Source organism: Eupeodes corollae, chromosome 1 (assembly GCF_945859685.1).
Source record: "Eupeodes corollae chromosome 1, idEupCoro1.1, whole genome shotgun sequence".
NCBI lineage: Eukaryota > Metazoa > Arthropoda > Insecta > Diptera > Syrphidae > Eupeodes > Eupeodes corollae.
In genome coordinates this window covers 247858396-247881640 of record NC_079147.1, presented here as the reverse complement: position 1 = coordinate 247881640, position 23245 = coordinate 247858396, and the positions used below count along the sequence as shown (strand labels likewise).

The window sequence follows — 23245 nt, the reverse complement described above, 5'->3', positions numbered from 1 at the left end:
ACTTTTATACAGATGGATTGATAACCGATGACAGTATTGGTGGAGGCGTGTACTCGAACGAGCTAAGTCTATGTTTCTCATTTCGTTTTACCAATCATTGTAGCGTCTTCTAGCCAGAACTTTTTTCTATCAAAGAAATCCTCTCATGACTCAGAGAAAACGTGGCATCTTCTCAGTCAAGCGATCATAAGATCATTAAACTTTGTCTGAAACTGTTCATCACCTCTTGTAGAACAATTTAACATTCACCTTATTTGGGTGCCGGGACAAAGATACTTTCCAGGAAACTACTAGCTGACAAAGACCTCCGTAACAAAGAGCGCACCAACCAGTGACTTTTTGTGGATGTAAAAGCCTCTCTTCAATTACTTAAGGATTCTCAAAACAGCAAATACGAAAGTTGTGTTTATTAACATACCCACCGAGTGAGAAATGTGCTTCGTCGCTGAAAAAAATGTTGTTGGAAAAATCGCAGTCCACCGCCTCCTGTCCTTCAAGCACCCATTCAACTTATCTCCGACGTTGTAGATGGTCAGCTGGTTTCAGTTGTTGTGTGATCTGCACTTTATATGAATGTAGGTGTAGATCCCAATGCTAAATACGCCATAATGTGCCGTAAGAAAATCCTTAATCCTGAGATAGACGAGTAATCGCAATCGACACATGCGGGTCTTCGTAAACACTTTTACTTACATCACTTATATATTTAGTGGTACGAGACCTTAAAATATCTGTAACCAATCCAATCTCATTAAATTTCTTCAAAATTTTGCCAATTTCTTTCGTAGTTTTACGATTACGTAAACCACACTCTCCCACCACTTCTGCAGAATGTATAACGGCGTAGAGGAACTGAATTCCTCTGTCAGGTAGGATGGTCCATTCAACGTAGACGTCGAAAGCCAACATTCCCGTCCTCCTGATTTAGACAAAGTAAGAATTGCCATATCTTAGCTTATGTCTGACAAGGCCGCTGGAGATATTTTGGTTAGGTGCCATGTATAGTTTTGGCATCCCTGCCAAACTCGTCCGTTTCTGCAGGATGACCATGGAGAATTCACGCTGCTCCATAAAGGTTGGAAACAACTTAACAGAACCTTTCGATGTCAAAAAAGGTTTTAGACAAGGTGATGAGCTATCATGTGATTTTTTTAACATCGTGCTTGAAAGAATAGTGCAGAGCTCACACGTCAACACTAGAGGCACTTTCTTTCAAAAGTCTATCCAATTACTGCCATATGCTGATGACATTGACATAATCGAAAGAACTCAGCGTGATGTCATTGGGGCCTTTGTGAGTATTGAGGCAGAGGCAGCGAAAATTGGTTTAACGGTTGATGAGGGCAAAACAAAGTAAATGCTGTCGTCAAGAAAGGACATACAACACCGACGTCTTGCTCAAAACGTCACCATCCACAGACGTTACTTCGAGGTAGCCAAGGACTTCGTCTACCTAGGCTCCGCTGTAAACGCAGAAAACAACACCAGCGCTGAGATCAACCGAAGAACAACTTTTGCTAACCGCTGTTTCTTTAGACTAAGAAAGCAATTGAGTAGCAAAGCCCTCTCTCGAGGGACCAAAGTGTATCTATATAAGACCCTTATCATAACCCGTCCTGCTATACGGTGCAGAAGCATGGACTATGACAAAACCAGATGAAAGCACCTTGGGTCGTTGCGAGAAAATAGTTCTTCGTGTATTGTATAGGAGGAGAAGATGGAACGACGAGCTTTACGGGCTGTACAGTGACGTAGACTTAGCCAGAAGGGTAAAAGTTTAACGACTAAGATGGCTGGGTCACGTAGAGAGCATGGAAACCCATGCTCCGGCCTAAAAAGTCTTCGAATCCACACCCACAGGGCAGCGCAATAGAGGAAGACCACGGATCAGGAGGCGCGCACAAGTGGAAAGTGACCTCACCGAACTTGGAGCGTGAAACTGTAGACATCTAGCTAGGGACCAAGCGAGATGGAGAAGTTTGTTGAGTGAGGCCTTAGTTCACACAGGACTGTAGCGCCACCTTAAATAAGTAAATAATCTTATGGCATGATATGAGGCTGTGGCAGAATCACCATTTTTGTGGAAGATTTAACAATTTGTTATTAAGCGATTCATTTTCGTAAATGTCAGACTTTCAACTGAAAAAAAAATGATAACAACACAGTTTGACAGATGTCCAAATGGATAAAACTTTAAATTGGTGAATGCTTTATGCTTTACGCTTTCAACAACTCATTTTGATTGATAGATTGCACATTATCGCCAATCATGGAGTCCTTACAGGACACTGCTTAATGGGCAGGCGTGTTTTTCGATTTAGGGCTCCTACAAACTATTTTTGCAGAAACTGCATTGTCCCACTTTCTATGTTTACGAAGGACACTATTTTTCTTAGCAGTGATCCTAGTGATCTAAGAAATTCGGACACCTTGTGTCTCAAAAACTTCATAGCTAGCTCTAACTGTTTCAACGAGAATGGTATATCTTTAGATATGGTAATATGGTATGATATCACAACGCACCAATTATTGGTCTAAGTGTGTTGGCTTTTCAATCAGTAACCACCTTAACCTAATCTAACCAAACTTACTATTAATTTAAGATTAAGTTAACGAATACAAAGTTTCCCTTTAAATTATCTTTGTTTAACCAAATAGTTTTAAACCAAAGGCAAAACCCATTTTTTTTAGAAGTCCTTATTATTTTTCTTGGTAGAAAACCTAATCAACCAAACTTCTTTTTAAGCTAATTCAATAAAACGAATTATTCTCAAAGGAATCTTAAGTGAATTAATTCCACTTCAATTATTTACACCTCCTGCTCTTAATTGATCAAGTAAAAACATTCTTATGGATAACTTGGAACAAATTTTCCAACTTTTAACTTTAAAATCCATCCTCAAAAACATAAAATCAAGTAAATTATGTTATTAGCCCTCAAAGAAAAAAGTTTTTGTCTATGTTAAAGTTCGAAAAGAAAAGAAAGCCAACACAAAAAGAACAACAACGATACAAAAGCCATATCGAAATAAAAGACTTGACTTCAATGGTAACCTCTCTGCGTGGTGCTTTTTTTAAAGAATGAACATATTCCAAAAAAAAAATTTAAAATAATCTTTAAAAATGATAAAAAGAACATTCAGTTTGATAAAAGAACATCAAGTTTTGAAAAAAAAACAAAATGTCGCCATGAAAATCCATGTTTTGGAGAAGCACAAATGCTTCATTAAAAGTTTACTATGGAAACTTTTAAAAGAACCTTACGTTTCCTCAGAAGCATCAGAAGCAAGTTATGGACGGTTTTTTTGTTTTCGTTTTTGAGATTGAACAATTTTGTATTGAAGTTTTATAAGAGTTGTGAGATAATTGCATTTGCATCTTTTTTTCTGAATTTCTTAGATTCTGATAAAAGTTTATATGATTTATTAACTTCTTGTTTTCTTTTTTTTATTATTCTAATTGCTGTTTGAATTTTATTCTAGATTAACCTAAAGGACACCCTTTAATGTTCATTGAATTTTATATATGTATTATGGTGTAGTGATTAATGTGATAGTTGTTGGGAAAATTGTGACATAAAATTAATGATACTTTCACAACTTCAAATATAGCTTAATGCACAAGTAGATACATTATGTTCTGGAGAAAGAAAAAGTTTATCTCTATGAGAAAGGATAACATATGCGAATATATTTTTAGTGAATAATGGCGGTATGTAGTCAGGACTTTATTTTTAAAAATAAAATACTTTTGAACATAAATGGATAGCGAATAGTTTATTTGTTTAAATAAAATTCTAGAATTCAAAGTGAAGAGAAAGTTTTGAATATTTAAAAAACGTGCTAGTTAACTTTGTCCAGGGTTTTAAATAGAAGTTGCTCATTTTTTGTTTTTATTAATATGGAGTTTTATTTCGAGGGATGGATGCTTGTGTTTGTATTTAAAAAAAACTGCGCCGATATTGTTGAAACTATATCATCTGTTGAAAATTCCCAGACCAAATATTGGAAAATTTTGTGTTTCAATTTGGACTAGAAGCTGAAGGTAAATTTATTTACAAATAAACAAGTTTTCACTGAATTTGCTCCGAAACAGTTTAAAAATACTGGCTTAATTTTCAACAAAAAATCATCTTTAGCGCATCATTATTGAACAATTTTAAAATGCCAACCTTTACACATAATGTTCCATAACATCGCACGTTTCCCAAAATAGAAACAGCTTGGTGCGAATTTTTGTAGAAAACGTTTGTCAAGTCACTACCGTCACCAGAAAAGTCCGGAGTCAATCAAATATCTCCATAAAAACAAATCCTGGCAAAAATCTAAGAATATCAAATTGACATCCACTGTCTCTTCGTCGATACACTGTTAAGTGATTTCTTTAACATCGAAAGAATAGTGCAGAACTTAGAGACGCTATCTTTCAAGACTCTGTCCAATCATCGCATATGCTGATGACATTGAAGTTATTGAAATAACTCAGCGTCAAGGGGGCTTTTGTGAGTATTGAAACAGAGGTAGAAAAATCTGCTAAGCGGTTAATGAGGGTAAAACAAAGTACATGTCATAAAGAAACGACCTACTTCATCGAAGATATATCTCGGTCAAAACGTCATTATTGACAGACGTAACTTTGATGTAAAACTGAGACCAAACATAGCATTACTCTTGCTTACCGTTGTTTCTTTGGGCTAAGAAAACAAGGGCGTGATAGAGTCCTTTTGATCAACCAAAATGTAGTTTTATAAGACCATCATAATCCCTGTTCTGTTTATGATAAATGAAGCACCTTAGATCGTTTTGAGAGAAATGGTCTTTGAATGGTCTATAGTGCTTTCTGAATAGAAAGTGAGTGGAGTAGAAGATGGAATGAAGAGCTGTACAGCGAAAACGACTTAGACTTAGCTAGATGCATAAAATTCCAATGATAATGAGATTTTGGAAATTATTTTTTCAGCCTGGAAAGTCTTTGAATCTACGCTAATAGGAAAGCACAGTACGTATTAGTTGGTCCCTCTCTTTGCTACTCAATTGCTTTCTTAGTCCAAAGAAACAGCGGTTAGCAAGAGTTATTTTTCGTTTGATCTCAGTGCTGGTGTTGTTTTCTGCGTTTATAGCGAAGCCTAGTTAGACGAAGTCCTTGACTACCCCCAGAGTTATGTCTGTCGATGGTGACGTTGTGACCAAGACGTCGGTGTTGTATGGTCTTTCTTGACGACAGCAAGTAGTTTGTTTTGCCCTCATTTACCGTTAAAACCATTTTTGCCGCTTCTGCTTCAATAATCACAAAAGCAATTTGACATCACGCTGAGTTCTCCCGACTATGTCAATGTCATCAGCATATGCCAGTAATTGGACAGACTTTTGAAAGATAGTGCCTCTACTGCTGACGTGTGTGCTCTGGAGAACTCCAAACTCCTTTGTGGATGTTGAGGTGTGGAAAACGCGTACTGCCTTCCACGTTGTTTTGCGCAGCAGCAAAATCTATGAGCCTAAATCCGTTGTCGTTATTCCACCAAAGATGGCATAAAAATCGCTCATTTGGACAGTTTTGATATCGTAGCTAGGACCCTGCTCATATGATTTGTCTTAGAGCTCGAAGCACATATCTTTGGTGTTGTCATCCTTCTGTTCTGTGAGGGCATTCACCCATATCAGGCAAATGTTGCAGAATTAAGCCTTGATGCATATGGTCATGAGGCGCTCGTTGATGCACCTATAGCTCAAGACTTCTTGCCTTAGTCTGGCTCCAATAGCAACAACGCATCCAAATAAGCGCTCTTGGTTTTGTCAGTATTAGTCAATACACTAAATGTCGCAGTTTTTCATCCTTATTTTTTTATTTTATCCTTAGTTTAACCTTACTGGAACTGTAAACTCCACCGTTGATTCCATCTCGGCAATTCCTCCGCTGTCGTCTGAATAAGGAGAGGTGGCTTAGTGGAAACACGTCTCCCCCTCTCTCGTTTGCTGTCCCCAGCAAAATTCCACTGGGATTGGAACCCAATCTCCAGTTGAGGTACTAGGCAACCGATGTTCACCACGGGGAGGTAAGAGTAGGAGTTAATAGACAGAGGGTTTTGAGAAAAACCTGTGGACGCTTGTGTCCTCTTGAATGCACATGTCTACCATTTGAACATCAAGCCTTTTATCAAAAAAAACAAACTAAACCATGAAATTACACCGATTTTCAGCATAAAATTACTGAAATTTTGACGTTATGGATGAGCAAATTTTATTAAAATCCAAAGTTCAATACAATTTAATTACACTGTTTTTAGAGAAATTACTGGGTTAAAGTTCGAGACATATTAGGACATAGAAATGTGCAGAAACTACTTTTTAAACTTCATTTCGTGATTTTTGTATTAGCTATTGTTCAAAATAATGGAAAATATTGGTTGGTTTCGAATATCTCAAGAACTAATAATGAAATCGAATTGACAGTTTTTTTACAAAAAATAAAAACCTAAACAAAAACATTAATAAAAGTTGGTAAAAATTGATTTTCGGCTCAAGTATCATTCCAAGCTTTTCAAAAATTAAAAATATTGTCTTTGAACTTTGTTTATTTCACAGAAAATATTGTGTTCGATGTTCAGTATTCAGTAAATTTATCTAAAAAATGTGATTTAAAAAATCTTCTCAGTTATTAGCGGTTCAAAGTAAATTTTAACAAAAAAAAGTTTAAACCGTATCTCAATTATTGTTTTTTTTTTTTGTTGATAATAGTCATGACATAAGTAACCTTTAAAATAAGCCTTACGGAATAATTGTCTTACAAAAAATTATACTGTTAATTAGAAGGATTGAAAAAAACTCTACATCAACACTAAGTTTTACTTTTGTGGGAAATTTTTCGAATTAAGAACAATTTTCCTGGACTATTTCCATTAAATCCAACAAATATTACATGACATAACCTTCTCATGTGGAGTCAGCTTTAAAAGCAATCTAACTAAACCAATTCAGAAAGTATACTCATAAAAGGCAATCATAGAAAAAAAAAACACAACTTTACAAAACTTCTAAGTGCAAAATCGATACAAAGGAGTCCAAGGAATAACCAATATCAAAAAACATGAACTTTTGAGAGAGTTTATATTTCATAGTATATAGTGAAGTGATTGAATGAAATTCAATTTAAAGTTAAATGTGATCTTTCTCCAAAAGTCAAAAACCTCAAGTAGTTAGGAATAAGGAGAACACAACAACGACTAACTTCTAAAACTATATAAACTACTCTCCCAAAACATAAACGATATGATGCACTCTGGTTGAAAGTCCTTAAAAAACTTTCATTTAATTTTTAAATTGTTTTCTAAAGTTCTTTAAGCTAAAATAATATACCATACAAAATATGTAAATATTTAAATATAAACAAAAGCATTTTTGTGCACGATCTTAAAACTGTTTATTTTGCTTTTACTTTCTAGGGGTTTCGGCAAACAAGGATTCCAGTGTCAAGGTAATCATCGATATATTTTAAATGATTTATGGTTAAACAATATAAAATATCAATGTCTCTTTATTGCAGTTTGTTCTTTTGTTGTGCACAAACGCTGTCATGAATATGTTACATTCGTATGTCCTGGCAAAGATAAAGGAATCGATTCCGTAAGTTTAACTATAGTTATGCGAATATTTATCTACTACTTCATAAATCATTAAAAACAAAAAAGGACACTCATAATACAATATTATTGGTCCGTTCTACTTTTCCATAACTTTCACATTATCAACCTACATTAAATTTAAAATATTATTCAGACCACAACATTTTCATCATTTCCATAACTATAATCATACGTATAGTAAAAATAATAATCCTCATCCTCGTGGTGTCCTTTGAAGAAGTTTTCTCATTGGTTTTATGCTTTCATTCACTTTACAAAACGTGTTTTGTCCAAGCCACATGCACGCATATTATCAAAAAAAGGAAAGTAGAAATAAAAAAAGGATAAATGAAAACCTCTAAGCAAACTTTACACTCGATTTAGCAGCAAAGTACTCCTTTCTGCATACCTTTCCACCAAAACCAACATAGCCACAAAACATACTTCAACATCATATAGATACATGCGTTTATTTGTATAATTACACCTACATTTACCATACATGTAATTTATCCTTTTTGCCTTTCATATACAACAAACAAAAACAAAAATTAGTTTATCGAATTGAAAATTTTATTATTTTTCTCATAATGTGCTTTATAATTATAAATTCACTTTAATTTTTTGTTTTATTATTTATTTTCTTTTTTTTGTTTATTCTTTATTTTTTTGTTTTGTGAAATATTATCCCCTACAGGATTCACCAAAAACTCTACACCATTTCGAACCATTCACTTATGCAGGACCCACATTTTGTGACCACTGTGGCTCACTGCTGTATGGTATTTATCATCAGGGGCTTAAATGTTCAGGTAAATCGAAATAATCTTCAAAACAAACAAAAAGAAAAACTTAGTTTCTTTTTTCTGTTGTTTAAAATGATCCACCCTTTACAAATCCTATATGTAATGTATATTCGCTATTTTCTTCAAATCTTTTCCTCTACAAAACTTTTCGTTCTTATTGCTCTCTTTACTAACATATGTAAAACCGCTATGCTTTTTTCTCTTTTTCTCTTATCCATTTGTTTCCTCTATTTTTATAAATATTGTGTGTATGGTATAAGAGTGTAAATAATTAACAGCAACAAACTACAGGGTGATGTTTCAGTTCAGTTTAAAATATTTTTAAAATTTTAAATTTTAAGGTTCCTTTAATTTTCTTTTATCCCTTAAAAAAAATTATAAAATAAAGCAGCTTTTAAGTGGATGCTTCTATTCTTAAGTCAATCAAGTATTTATTAAGCTATTTCGATAAACAAGGAGGATTTTTAACCAAAACTTAACTCGGAAGGCAAAACCAAGTCAAAATATCGACCCCCTAATGTAATTCTTTCGAAACCGTCGAACATTGTTGTTAATAATATGCCTGTGACCTTAGACACACATTTTTTCGTAATCGAGCAGTAAGCTTTAGATAGTTGATTCTGATACATTTTTTAGGTCGCTTTCACAATACTTTGGCCAAAATAAAGGTCAATATCTAATGAAATAATTGTGGATTATTTTGGGACATAATTTTGACTGAAGAGTAGGTACAACATTTTTTTGGGAAATTTTAAATTTCAACATCTAATTTCTTATTTTAATTTAATTTTAAACTATTAAGCTGTTTTATCGGTTATTAAGTTATGGGATTGTATTGCTTTTCCTACAACCCTATAGATAAAGCAGAAAGAGTTTTCTTCAAATGCGCTGGACCGATTTTGGTGCAATTTTTTAGGCAATTTTAAAATTTTCCCAATGAGCAATTTTGTTAAATTTGGTAACGATCCAATTAACAAACATTTACTGAATGAGTACTTCATAAACTACTGAATCAAGAAAAGTCTTGTTCTCGTGCCGCGAAAGCTACCTTCAAAGCATTCGAGGTGAGACCGAAACAAATGTGTATGTTTTTTAAAAACATATTTATTATTTATATTTATTTATTGAAGGGTAACCATACCAAGCGGGGCCGTTTTTAATTTACTAAGACTTAAAGAGAAAATTATTTAGATATTTAAAAGTTTTACATTATTTAGCATTGAAAAGATAACAGTTATAGCAACTAAACTAATTAAATTTCATCAAACTTCTGGTGAGCGGATATGGTGTTTGATATGTCAGCTTTAATTCGACGGATAGTGTTGACATCTGATGGATCTAAGATTTTTGCCAGAGTCTCAACAGCGTCGTCTATTTCAGTATCTGTTTGTCGAGAAACAGGACACTCTACAAAAATATGCCAGATTGTAAGCGGCGTTCCACAATTTCAGGATTCCTCTGGAGCTTCACGAGTGTAGAAGTGTTTGCTTGTAAACAATTGTTTTTCCTATTGTAACTCTTAATACGCTTATAAATTCTTCTCTGCTAAAGGACTGGTTATATTGGAGACGTGTGTTGCAGGGTTGATGTTTTAGAAGAAAGGTTTGAGCGATTCACCACTTTTCGGAACGCTCTATCTTTCGAAAATGTGTGAAAGTTGTTTTATAAAGCTGGTGTAGTTTAGAATACTCAACTATCTTAGGATAGAGATTAGCGTGTTTTGCTGCAAGGTCAGCGGCATCATTGTCCGGATATCCAAGTGATGTTTGTGTTGTAGTACAAGCAGTTTCTCAAGGTTTGGAGAGATGGACATATATTATTAACATTGCTTAGCCCCTTGAGTATACCAAGATTGTCGTTGAGGATTAAGAAACGTTCAAAATTAAGTTGCGCTGCAGAGATTGCTTTGTAAATTGCATCTAGCTCGGCTATGTAACTGCTCGCATATTCTGAAAGTTGAGCCTGGTCAAGATTTAAGAATTGGGCATTGTGTTGCAACTCTACAACAGCATAGGTGCAATGATTTTATTTTTGCGAACCGTCGGTTTAAAGATTCTGTCCGCTCCTATGTTTGCGATAAGTTCTCCATGTAGCATTTTGTATATGGCGTCGGACGTGTTTGCTTTTTTGTGGTTAGCCAGACTGATGTTTATTTGTAGAGAGTTTCGTTTCCATGGTGGATCGTTGTGTTATCACATCCTGTTCGAGAGCGATTCGGGGGAATACATATAAAGTGACCATGTTAGTTAAAGTAGTTACTGAGTTACTTTTCCTATTTGTGTTTAAAGAAATAGCTTTTTTGACAGTTACGAATAATGGGTGTTTGGACTAATTATGGCTTTGCTTAAAAGATTGTTTGCCCTTTTTTCAGCGAGATGTTTAAAGGATACATAACCTCATTCAACTCTAAGTGCTTCAACGTTTGACGATCACCTGCGTCGATTTTGTAGTTCTTTTTTGTAGTTCACATAAAGAGGGTTAAGCTGTGTTGAAGTGTCCCTTCTACCTTAGCAATTTGAAAAGCTGTTTCTATATGTGGTCCTTTTTTCTTTGAACAGATCATTTTTAATGCGTTTTTCCTTGATTTTAAGGCACCTATCACCTTGTTGACATGTTTATCCCATTTCAAGTTCTTTGTAAACATAACTACAAGAATCTTTGTTTCCATTTTTTAATTAAAAAGGAGTGTTACGTAAGGCGAGTGGAGTGCAAGTACATTTTCTTTTTCTGCAGAAATGAAGTGTCTCAATTTTTTGAGGGTGGTATAATTGCACACGTTTTTCCGGACCATCTTGATATTGCCAAGTCCGCTTGTTGAAGAATATCTTGAACCTGACTTGGGTTTCCGGACGCTACAACATAGATAAACTCCAATAAAATCGAGATTGTAAGTTGGTTGTGAAAGCTTAGTTATCAAGGACTCTATGAATGCGTTATACAACACTACAGAAAGTGGTGAACCTTGAGGTGTGCCATTGTCCAATTTCCTTAGAATACAATCGTATCCATCCACATTTACTTTAAAGGATATAACGATCTTAAGTATTTTCTGTGTTACATCCTATTTGTAAAGCTGGTCAATTACCGGAACCATTGTTACTCTTTCAAAAGCTTTTTCTAAGTCCGATGACATAACAATACTGTGCTTAGTTTTTGACAAAATTTTTTGCTAGTTTATGTTCCAATAGATGCAAAAGCCTCCTCTATAAGGCCTAAAAGCGTGTTGTTCGGTGCTAATTTTTTTCTCTAGTAATCAACTAATTCGTTTCGCTACGATTTTTCGAAAAATTTGGAGATAACAGGGAGAAGTGAGATCGGGTAATCAGGAGCTTTTAGGAATCGGCTTGAGATTTGTTCTTTTCCAGTCATCTGGAAAAGTCCCAGTCGATAAAATGCCATTGAATAATGCACAGATTCTATTTTTGAGGCTAGTATTGCTAAGTTCAACCATCTTGTAGGTTATTTTGTCTTCACCCAGGCTGCTTCTTTTTGCTGTTTTAAGTGTCATTTCAAGTTTGAAAAGCTCAATTTTTTCTCAAGTGCAGGATTCATAGTATTAATAAAATTGCCCCTTGAAGCTTTTTTACATTGAATTAATTCAAGTTTTATTTCGGCAAAGAATTTTCTGTAGGCAACGCAATTTTCTGTACTAGGGAACCTACGAGCCTTTCGCCAAGCTTTGTTTTTTTCTCTTACCAATAAAGCTAGGTCTTTGGTAAACCGTATTGGGTTTGTCCTTGTAGGTTTAGGCTAAGTTATAGGTATGGATTTGGAAGCTGCGCTTCTGATGGTTGTGACGGGACGATTTGGGCACTTAGTTTTCTTGTTTCTTTTAGATATAACTTCTAATTAGCCATTTCTTCTTTAAACCGTGGAGAAAATTAAGGTTTGCGTCTTCGTCCTGGGGTCGAATCACGATGGACATATGGTCTCTACTTACTGCATCACGTAGCACATTCTATTGCAGGATAGGTGCTAGATCCTGAGTTGCCAAGGAAACGTCGATGGTAGAGAAAGTGATTCGAGTACTGAAAAATGTGGGCGAACCATCATTCAAAGTGATAAAATTACGGTCGTTAACGAATGTTACAAATTCACTTCCTTCAAGATTTGTAGAATCTAAGCCCCATAAGGTGTTATGGGAGTTAAAATCTAAGTGGATTTTTCCCGGGAATTTCTATATTTTGGTGTAAAAAGTTTGTGTCTTTAGGTGATATGGTTTCTAACTTGAATTTTATTTTTAACCAGTACTCCTATTCCAGATTTTGAATAGTCCAAAGTTTTGTTATAATGACATTGACATTTCAAATAACATTTCATGAATTTCAAAATATGGTTTTTGGATCCCAAATTATTTTTGTGGCTAACTTCAGCACAATGTCATACTTCATGCATACTTACCTAGGTAGAGATGGCAGTCACAAGCAGCCCTTGGTTCGTGACTCAATTAGAGCTGGAAAGTTACGCAACGTTTTGGTACCATAAACTCGTTTGAACTATGTCGTAAAATTTGACGGATTTATATTGACAAGATTATCGATTCTAAAGAAATTTCGTCGCATTCAAATTTACCTTTTGATTTTCTGAGTCTGCATAAAAGTTCGATAGAACAGGCCATATCTACCTGTATATGGTAGGGTCCCTTAGATTGTTCCACCTGGGTTTAAGTTCTGTCAGAAAAATTGAGAAAATTTTGCCCTTCATAGCTTCAAGAAGAATATTTACCCTTCTCGCAAATGAGCTTTGAAGGCCCGATCTTTCCCTAGGCCAACACATCAGCCCGTACATTTCCATCAATGACCTGGAACCAAAATAAGAGTGACATGGAGATTGATGTTGAGGATGGGTAGTTCATCATGATATTGTTGGACCAAATTGATAGCCATAATAGTCGCCTGTTTCTATTTTAGTTTTAGTTTGATTTAAGTATTTGGCATGCTTCTTTATATAAAAATTAATACACTGGCACAATCAGGTAGCTAAAAATCCATAGAGAAATTTAAGTATTCAGAGAAGATTCCTGACCCGACTCTTCCCACCATCTTTAACCCGTTAGTAAAGATAGTGATATCAAAGTCTTTCGTTACTATGCCATCCTTCTAATCCTTTATGGCAGTAAAGACCACTTTAAAATCTTTACTGAGCTTGAAGGCAGAGGTGGAGAAGTCCGTGTCTGTCGCAAAAATGTATACAAAACTTTTCACATATATTTTCTTGCTTTCAATGAAATTGAGTTAATACTAGAAAAACACTCGTTCTTAGGGTAAATTAAATATGTCTTTATCATTTAAAGCTATGATTTTTTTAATATGTAGATCCAAAAATTCCTTTTTTCAAATTTAATTTCTCATCAGTTTTTTTTAACTTTTCCAGATAATATTTGAATAAACAATAAACAAATAAAAACTAGACCAACTGAAAATTTTAATACCCAAAGAATTTTTGAAAAAAATGAGAACCAAATTTTAGCAATTCAAAATTATTTTAAATGAGATTTAATATGGAAAATAATAAATGATTTTAAACACTAAAACAACTATTTTCTAAAATAATGCATTATAAAAAAAGAAACAAATTAGTTTCTAAAAATTGTTTCTAGAGAATCATAAAATATTTAATCTTAATCCAATTAATGTTTTTTGAAAAAAATCGAAATTTAACAAAATAGTTTTATTCAATAATTTTTTAAAACCAGCTTTGTGAGGCAAACTCATTTCTTTGACTCTTAAAAATTTTCAATAAGTATACTGAAGCCAAACAGAAGTTAAATATTGTTTATTTAAATTAAAAGGTTGATAAAAACCTCCTCCTTTTCTTCTATCCAATTACATCTACATTAATTTTATATATAGGTTTTTTATTAATTTCATATAAAATAGAAAGTTTGAAAATAATAATGATTGCATTATTTCAAAATAATGTGAATGCGTAAAATATACTTAATTTGCTGTTTTTTTAACAAGCTATATAAGTCGCAATTTTAATAATATTAAAAAGCTGAAGAAGTATGTTTGCTTGTTTGTTTGTTTGTTTGAACGCGGTTATCTCAGGAACTACTGGTCTGATTTGAAAAATTGTTAAGAATCAAAAAGCTATTTATTGAGAAAGGCTATAAGTTATATAACAATACGAGCAGAGTACCAACAGAATGTTTCAAAATCAGTGATTTTGTACATTCTACTGTGTCGGCTGCGAAAACGCTTAGTTTTGCTAAAATAAAACGTGGGGCAATGCTAGTCTTAAATACTTTTTTAAAAATAATATTAAATGCAAAAAGTAGCTTAAAATACTCTAGCCGTTAAATTTTTCAAAAGAAATAATACGACAAACTTTCAAAAATGTTCATTTTATACATAAATATTTTTTCCTTAAATTTCCACAAGTTATTTCAAGAACTATTGAAGAAGAACAACAACAAATTCAAGAAAACCATAGACAAAACTGAAAATGATAAAGTTTTTGTACCTTCTTCTTGTAAACTTAATTTATCCTCATCACATGTACATATAGGTATAATGCATTGTATGTCATAATATATATCTATATGACAACTTACGACTAAAAACAAAAGACCTTTTAGCTTTCAACTTTCTTCAAAAAGTTATTAAAACATCGTTTATCATAGTTTTGTATTTATATCTATCTATCTATACGTATGTAGGTGTACAATGGTGACATATAGAAGTTTTGTGCCGTAACATCTGGAATAAACTTTGGCCCTGTATAATCTTTTTTACTAAGTCTATATGAGTACCTCTATATGTCTTTTTATGTAAGACTCTCGAAAACTTATTCTCTATTTATTATTATTAATAATTCCATTCACGTTGGAAATTATTTCGAACCTAAAGGACATGCAACCATATGAAGAAGATATGTTGGTGATAATCTCCAAGTTTTATTTCTACTTTTTTCTTTATTTATTTTTGGAGGAGTGAAAGAACAAATTGTTATGTAGTGACCTGGATCTTAAATTGAGATGAAATCAAATAAGGATCATCATATACACTGTAAGGTAGGGAAATAGTTGTCTAATTTTGTATTCAGTCTAAAAAGATTAAAGTCTCTTAAGTGATGATGTAATATTATTTTTGAAAAAATAGTACGTATACGCCTAAGTGACCTAACTGAATTAAAAATGCTTTAAGAGTCTGCGTAGAGTATTTTACTTTTTTTTTGTAGTGCTAAAGGACGGAAAATTAATTGAATCTATATCCGAAGCTATTGTTGGAGTTTTAGATGATTTATAGTGTCTCAATCTTGCCAGAAGAATACATGGAAAAATGGAAATCGTTGTTTTGTTTTGAATACTTTACAATAGAAGAGAATGAAGTCTTAGAATAGTCTTCTCATATGGAACAACTTAAATAGTATCAAACCATAACTTATTCTTCTGGCACAAGGAGTACAAAATATAACATATTGCACCAAAGGAAAAAGGTTTGGACAGTAGTTTCATTATTTTTGTTTTGCACGAATTTTTGTGGCTTATGTGAAGTTTAAAGTTTGTGGAATAGCAAAACTGGTAAATCTGCCAAATGGAGTTACAATATTTGGATGTCAATAATTTAAAACGAAAGTTTTGTTGAATGTGAAGTGCTTGACAAAAAATTTGACTTTTTCTGAAAGGCCAGACAATTTTTTTCCTTATAGAGTTTTTGATAACTATCATCTCCACAAGCTTATAAGAAAATATTAACTTGTTTCCTATTTTTTCAACGAAAATGTTTGCCTTTCATTCTTTATTTTTTGAACTTATATTTCATAACAGGTGTTAAGGCTTAAAGACTTAATTTTGGATTTAAGATAAAAAATAAATCTAAAAAAAAACTATTTGACACCTAAGGTTTTGAAAAAGTTTACAAAAATTTAAAGTTTCACCGACACACATACATATAAGGCGGCTGAAGTTGAAATCTTATGTTGAATATAATACATGCTTAAAGATAAAATATAAGTTTTAAAGGTTTTTACTTTGGTTGGTTATATTCTGGTCCAATTGGTTCAGTATTTCAGTCCAATCAGCAAGTTACATTCTTCACTATCGTACAACAAACTTCAATTCATCGCATAATCACTCAAGCCTTTTGCTTTAATTGAATTGACCTTAACCAATCACTCACATTATAATGATTATAAGGCCTTCAAAATAATGCACCGAAGGCAATCAAAATTCAAAAAATTTAAATGCATTCGCGAAGTCTAAAAATTTACTTTCGTTGCAAATGGTTCGTGATTTGAATGGAATTGATGAATTCAATCTTTAATATTGACATTATTAATGCACGCATTCATAAAAGTTAGCATCGTTTTACAAATCTGGTGATAATCTTCAGCTTATTTATTAAAACACAAAAAGATTAAAGATTAAGATCGGGGCTTTTTAACACTGCACCCAATCAGTGAATTACTATTTTACGAGACAAACTTTAACAAGAAGTCTACGATCGGAATGGATTTCTTAACTAAAAGTTGGAGTGATAAGTAAAGAGATTTGTCTTGCTTTAAAAGGTTAGTAGGTTTTCGCGTTTTTTTAAGAAAGTTATCAGTTGAGTTATACTAAACATTTTAGAAAGATGTCTGTGCGTGCGTGTGTATGTACGTTCGTAAGTCCGTACGTCCGTCCGTTCACGACGATTTTTTCGTCCTCCATAGCTCAAGAATCAGAAGAGATATCGCCTTCAAATACATTTTGTTATACTGACAATAATGCTGAAAGATGCAAAAAGGGTCGTGTATTTACCATAGCAGTTAAAATAAGGTGAAAAGTTTGTTTAACCCTAAATATCTCACGAACCAATGAAGCTAGAGACTTCAATTAAATTTTATATTATATATTGTAACGTGCTACCAAACAAATACATTTTTGCAGAAAAATCCCATTTGACATTTTTTTTATAAATCAAAAAAAACTTTTAAAAAAAATTGTCAACTCGAAAATTTTACGAATGAAAATTGATTTCATCTCCAAAAAAAATTTGAGCAACGAAAAATAACGTTTTTAAAAATCAAATTGAGAGCTAAAAAAAAATAAAAACTTAAAGAAAATTTTAAAAAGTTGGTAAGAACTGATTTTTGACACAAATATCTTTTCAAAAATTTGAAATTATGGCTTCCAACTAATTTTAACTTATAAGAAATATTGTTTCTACATTGGGAACAAATTTTGAGAGAAATCGAATTGAAATTTTTTTACAAAAAATAAAAACTAAAAAAAAAAATACCAAAAGTTTTTAAAAATTGATTTTCGACTCAAATATCTTTTCAAAACTTTGAGATATTGGCTTTAAACAACTTAAATCTTTAAAAAAAAATTGTTGTCAACATTCAATAAAATTTAAGAAAAATCGAATTGACAGTTTTTTACAAAAAAATTAAACTTAAAGAAAATTTTACAAAAGTTTGTTAAGAATTGATTTTCGACTCAAATATCTTTTCAAAAATTTGAGATTATGGCATCAAACTAATTTTATCTTATAAGAAATACTGTTTTCAATATTTTGAAAATTTTGAGAAAAATCTAAGTAAAAGTTTTCTTACAAAAAATAAAAACTTAAAAGAAAATTTAACAAAAGTTGGTAAAAATTCATTTTCGACTCAAACATTTTTTCAAAAATTTGAACTTATGATTCCCAAATAATTTAAAAAAAAAAAAATTGGGTGGCGCGACAGTCCGTTGAGAACCAAGGCCTAGTGACTTACAACTCTCAACCATTCCTGTGTGCGAGTTATGTTGTCAGGAATGGAGGGGACCTACAGTTTATATGCCGACTCTGAACGGCTAATTTTGAGAAAGCACTTTTTCATGACAATAGTTACTCTTGGAGAATTTCTCAATTCCTCGCAAGAGGCAGTACCCGTGAAAAGACTTTAGATGGCATAGGCAGGGATCGAACCTAAGACCTCTAGCTTGACAGTCCAACGCACTTACCATCATGCCATGGGTACCAAATAATTTTATCTTATTATAAAAAATAAAACAATATAAAAACTTGGTAAAACTTTACTTTCGAAGAAAAAAGCTTTCTTAAAATTAAAAATATTGTCTTTAAACTTTTTATTTCACAAAAAATATTGTTTTTGATATTCAGTAGTTTGTTTTTATAAAAATCCAACAGTACGTTGTTTTTTATAAAGAAAAAAAATAGTACTCAAATTTAGTAAAACTTGATGTTCGGTTCTCGATTTCTTGTGAACAATAGAAAATATTCAAATTAATTTCATTCAACCAACAACCAACTTTAAAGAAATGCTACTAAACCTGGTAAAAATTGGTTTTCGACTTAAAATCTCGTCAACGAAAATAGATTTTGAAATACAAAAAACGGCAATATTTGCAAATTATTTTTGTTATTTTTTTTAATTTTTAAGAATAATTCAACTAACAACATTTCTTACAAAACACGAAAACTTAAAAACTTTTAAGCAAGACAAATGGATAGACGGGATGGGAAGTTATCAGTGTTGGTCGCATCCCAGCCTTTTTTTTAAGTTTTTATTTTTTATAAAAAAAACTGTCAATTCGATTTTTCTCAAAATTTTAGCAGATGCCAAAAATGTTATTCTCGGTTAAATTAATACTTGTTTGGAAGATATTTTGGGTTTACGAAAATGTTTACCTTTTATTATCTGTATAACAAAATTTATTTTATGTCGATATCTCTACTGGTTCTTGAGCTATGGATGACGAAAAAAACTCCCCTCCCATTACAATAACTTCCTATTGTAAGTTAAAAATCTCAAAGAAAAATTGAATGACATAACGTCATCTAAATTTTCTCTCCTAACACTTTTCTTCTGAATGCTTTTTTCATAAAAGGCTCGGATCGAACCACCGATATAGATTTATTTTCAGGTTCTTAATCTCCGATCCCATTTTTGCAAATTCAGGAGTTCCTCAAGGGAACCACCTAGGTCCTTTCTTATTTATCTTAATTATCAGCGACGTTATAAATGTTATTGATAATTCAACTGTCTCTATTTACGCTGAAGAAATACTTCGTGCGACAAAAATTTCTTTGACCTTAATGATTCTAAATGCCAATTCATAACATTCACCCGTTAGCGATTACATCTTCCCTACCAAACTTACAATCTGCACAATGTTATCATTCATTCTGTCTGTTTTATTCGAGACCTTGAAGTTATTTGCGATACTCAGTTTAATTTTTGAGTCTATTTTGATTACATTATTAACAAAACAAACTATTCCCTTGCTTCCATCAAACGTTGGTCTACAGAATTCTGAAACTCCAATGTCGCAAAATTCCTATACAACACCTTTGTTAAAATTCTCTTTGAATACGCTAGTCAAGCCTGGTTTCCTCATCAGAACTTTCTCTCTCGAAGAATTGAATCCTTATAAAGATCGTTTAAGACCCATAAATCTGTAAACCCTCCAAAAACACCGTGAAGTATATGATTTTCTCATTCTATCTCAATTTTAGTCCTTCCTCACTAAGAGACAATTTCTGCAACACATTCAAAGTATTTTTTAAGAAACACTAAACCGAAGTACCTATTCCTAAATATTTCTATCCTTACCCGTTCTTCCATTTTCTCGTCTTTAAATATAAATTTAAAAATTCTTGCTGGTCAAAATTGATTAATTTTTGTATAATTACTTGTTAAAAAGTTTATTTTCGTTAACTGTAACTTGATTAAGAAGATTTTTTTAATAGTCCTTACAGGAGTTGGTGAAAAGATGTCCATTAAACCGTTGGGAAAAATTAAAATCTTTATTCCAGCTGTAAGATTCTCTTAATTTCCTGGGTAACAAACTTCACGAATCCCTATTTTCCCTTGCCTATCCTATAAAAGCCGATTTTACACTTCCTACTAACTTTCTTTTCGTTAAAAAAAGGCCTTACCTTCCAAGGCAACATACAGATTACAGTTTTTCTTTTGACAATTTTTAATTTAAAGCTTTATCAATAATTCACAAGAAAAGTCAACTTTTCCCTTTACAAGATTTATCTCTTATAATATTGATGTTTTGTTTGGAGTTTTTAAAAGAAAAAAAAAGTAATAGGGACCTTCATTCAATATGCAATTTTCAGTGTCATTGTTTTAATCTTCCCTTCAAGTTAATATCAAGTGAAGTGAAGTGAAGTGAAGGTAACTGAATACCTCGGAACAATCTTTTCCTAATGAAGTATTCACTTTATAGTGTCCTTGTAAAATGGTCTCTGGTGCCATTATATGGTAGGTAACAAGCTGCGCTGCTGTAGGAACTCTGATGAGGTGATGTTCATCAGGGAATATTCCCACGAATCGCAAATTAATAATTCAATAGAATTTGTTCATATTTATTTGTCTCTTTTGTTTCGACTTGCATCGAGCTTTTTTGTTAAATTTTTTTGTTGGGTTATGTTGAATAATTAATTGCACACCGAGGACTAAATATAAACGAACAACCCAAAAAAAAGGATACACATTCCCTCTCAATAGGTTTCATCTGCCTTTCACCAACGGATAAAAAAAATAATTTTTTACCTTTAAAATAAATCCCGAAAATGGGAACAAAATTAAAATACGCCAACAAAAAACAAAAAGGTCCTTAGTAACGAAAAGCTTCTCCCACGCCATGCCGCCATTCCGCTGCTATTACCTGAATTAAAATTACATCATGCAAAATGTAACCAACCAGAGCACTACTATGAACGGATTTACCGTAATTCAAAATAAGTATCCGCTTTCTGAATGAGTTCCCGTGACCGAGCTCAAACTCAGAACACTCGATGTTTTTTCATAGGGACCAAGGACGACGATGACGATGACGACGTGCGACGACGACGACGACGTATCCTTCGCATCCATTTTCCATATGTACATACATAAGTAAATTAATTCATACACTCATTGACTCCCAAAAGAGCACATTCTCGCGATAATGAAAGAGCCAAAATTCAGAACCTACCACCGAGCCCACCACATTCTGTGAACGCCCTAAATTACATGCAAATATTTGCAAATTGAAATTGCTGTCAGAATATATGTATGTATGTATGTATGTATAGGTAGGTCGTGCGTCGTTTCTATCCTTTCAGGATCCTTTCCTTTCTGACTGATGTTGGTGCTGATTCTCATGTTGATGTTGATGTTGATGCTTATGCTGATGCTTACATGGGCCTCAATATTTATCCTATAACAACAACCTATTTGGGCTGTCTCCTTTAGGGCTAACCGCACCTGGCTTATAATATACGAAAAACAACTCTAAAGGTCGATGATGGCGGGTGGTGAATTGCGAATGGCGATGGTTTGGCGGGCTTACCGTAGCACAGTTATGGCATGGCGGGTGGTATACTGGTATTGGTAATGGTGCAGATGCTGATGGTGGTATATAGTGTCATTAAAAGGATCTTTGGTTTGGAAATTTGTGTACAATACGCACGTTCTTCGAAATTTATATTCTCGTCTTTTTCCATCAGATTAACCCTGGAAAATATTTAGCTGATATAGATCTTATTTTCAAGGGCATTACACTCTTTCACGTATGTATGTATATTGTCTAAGCTTTGCAAGGAGGCCACTTCTTTCGGATGATGTATATTTTATTGCTTGTTAATTTTTGCGTGGGTCTATATTTCTATCCCTAAATGTAGGTAAATTCTATCTATTTGTAGAATTTATATTTATATACCAATCAATCATAATCACTTAATTGGCATAATGTGCGTGTTTTCTTGGGGCAAAATTTACTCGAATTGTTGTTGTTTTTCTGTAGTATTGCCTTAACTCGCACTAAATAGATAATTGATGTTATGAATCTAATTCATTAGAAAATGAAGTGGACACACTTCTAATTATGCGAGTAATCTATGATATTAACAAGTCAATTATTCCGTTTTTCTCTATAAATATATGTCAGGTACTAGTAGTAGTTGTACGAACGTTATCAATGATAAGTTTGTCGAATTTTGCGTAATGAACTTGGAAGAGAGAATAATATTGATTGATTGGCAGAAAATTTGAAAACACACATAATTTGACTTCCAGTTAAACCGATTTTTCCTTATTTTTGTATTTTGTCAAAACGTTGAAACTTTTCAAGGAAGGATACATACGAGTTGGTAGAAATTGTGACCATCTGAATTTTACTGTGACCCAATTAGTTTTAGGGGTTTTTAGTTCTGATAACTAGCAACCATAGCAACGTTTGATTGGTGCAAAAATGTTACAAACAGTAAAATGTATATATATCTTTAATTGGAATTTGTTCAACCAATTTAAAGGATGAGTTAATATATTAGAGTATTACAATACTGATGGTTTTGAATTTTATTTTAGAGTTTTGAACGTTTTAGTATTTCTTATTCTAGGAAAATTAAGTTTCGGAAATAGTTAATTGTTAATTACGACAATTCGAGTGAATGACCATAAAAGAGTGTTTTTCAATAAGGGCGCTTCTGTGAAATTACGTTTGATGCCATTATGTACGAAATTCAATTTCTTTTGCATGGTACAAAGGGAACGCTTGCAGAAGTCCAGAAGCTGAGCCCAATTTTCGACGGTTTTAATCATATATCAAATCAGCCCTACAAAGTTCATCAATCGTCGCTGGATTGTTTGTATAGATCAATAACTGGACGTAGCCCCACAAGAAATAGTCTAACAGCGTCAAATCGTACGATCAAGGCGGCTAAGCGGCTGGACTATTTTGTGAGATAACACGTTCTACAAATTTGGTTTCCAATTAATTGATTGTTGACATTCGCTGTGTGGCTTGTGGCACCACTGTCTATACCTAATTGGGGCCCAATCATCTAATTGGATCTGATTGCTGTCTGACCAATACCGCATATTTCGTTTATTGACG

At 33.0% G+C, this 23245-nt stretch overlaps 1 protein-coding gene across 3 annotated transcripts in view; it reads left to right on the top strand.

Annotated features, from left to right (window-relative positions):
• LOC129942947 (protein kinase C, brain isozyme) overlaps window positions 1-23245 on the top strand; it is a 348685-nt gene that overhangs the window by 222672 nt on the left and 102768 nt on the right. For 2 of the 3 annotated variants that reach the window (XM_056052111.1, XM_056052113.1), the window contains exons 2-4: window positions 7439-7470; window positions 7540-7619; window positions 8316-8430. In XM_056052111.1, coding sequence (XP_055908086.1) covers window positions 7439-7470; window positions 7540-7619; window positions 8316-8430 — 227 coding nt within the window. The remainder of the gene's footprint in view (window positions 1-7438; window positions 7471-7539; window positions 7620-8315; window positions 8431-23245) is intronic. The other variant, XM_056052112.1, reaches the window with a different exon arrangement.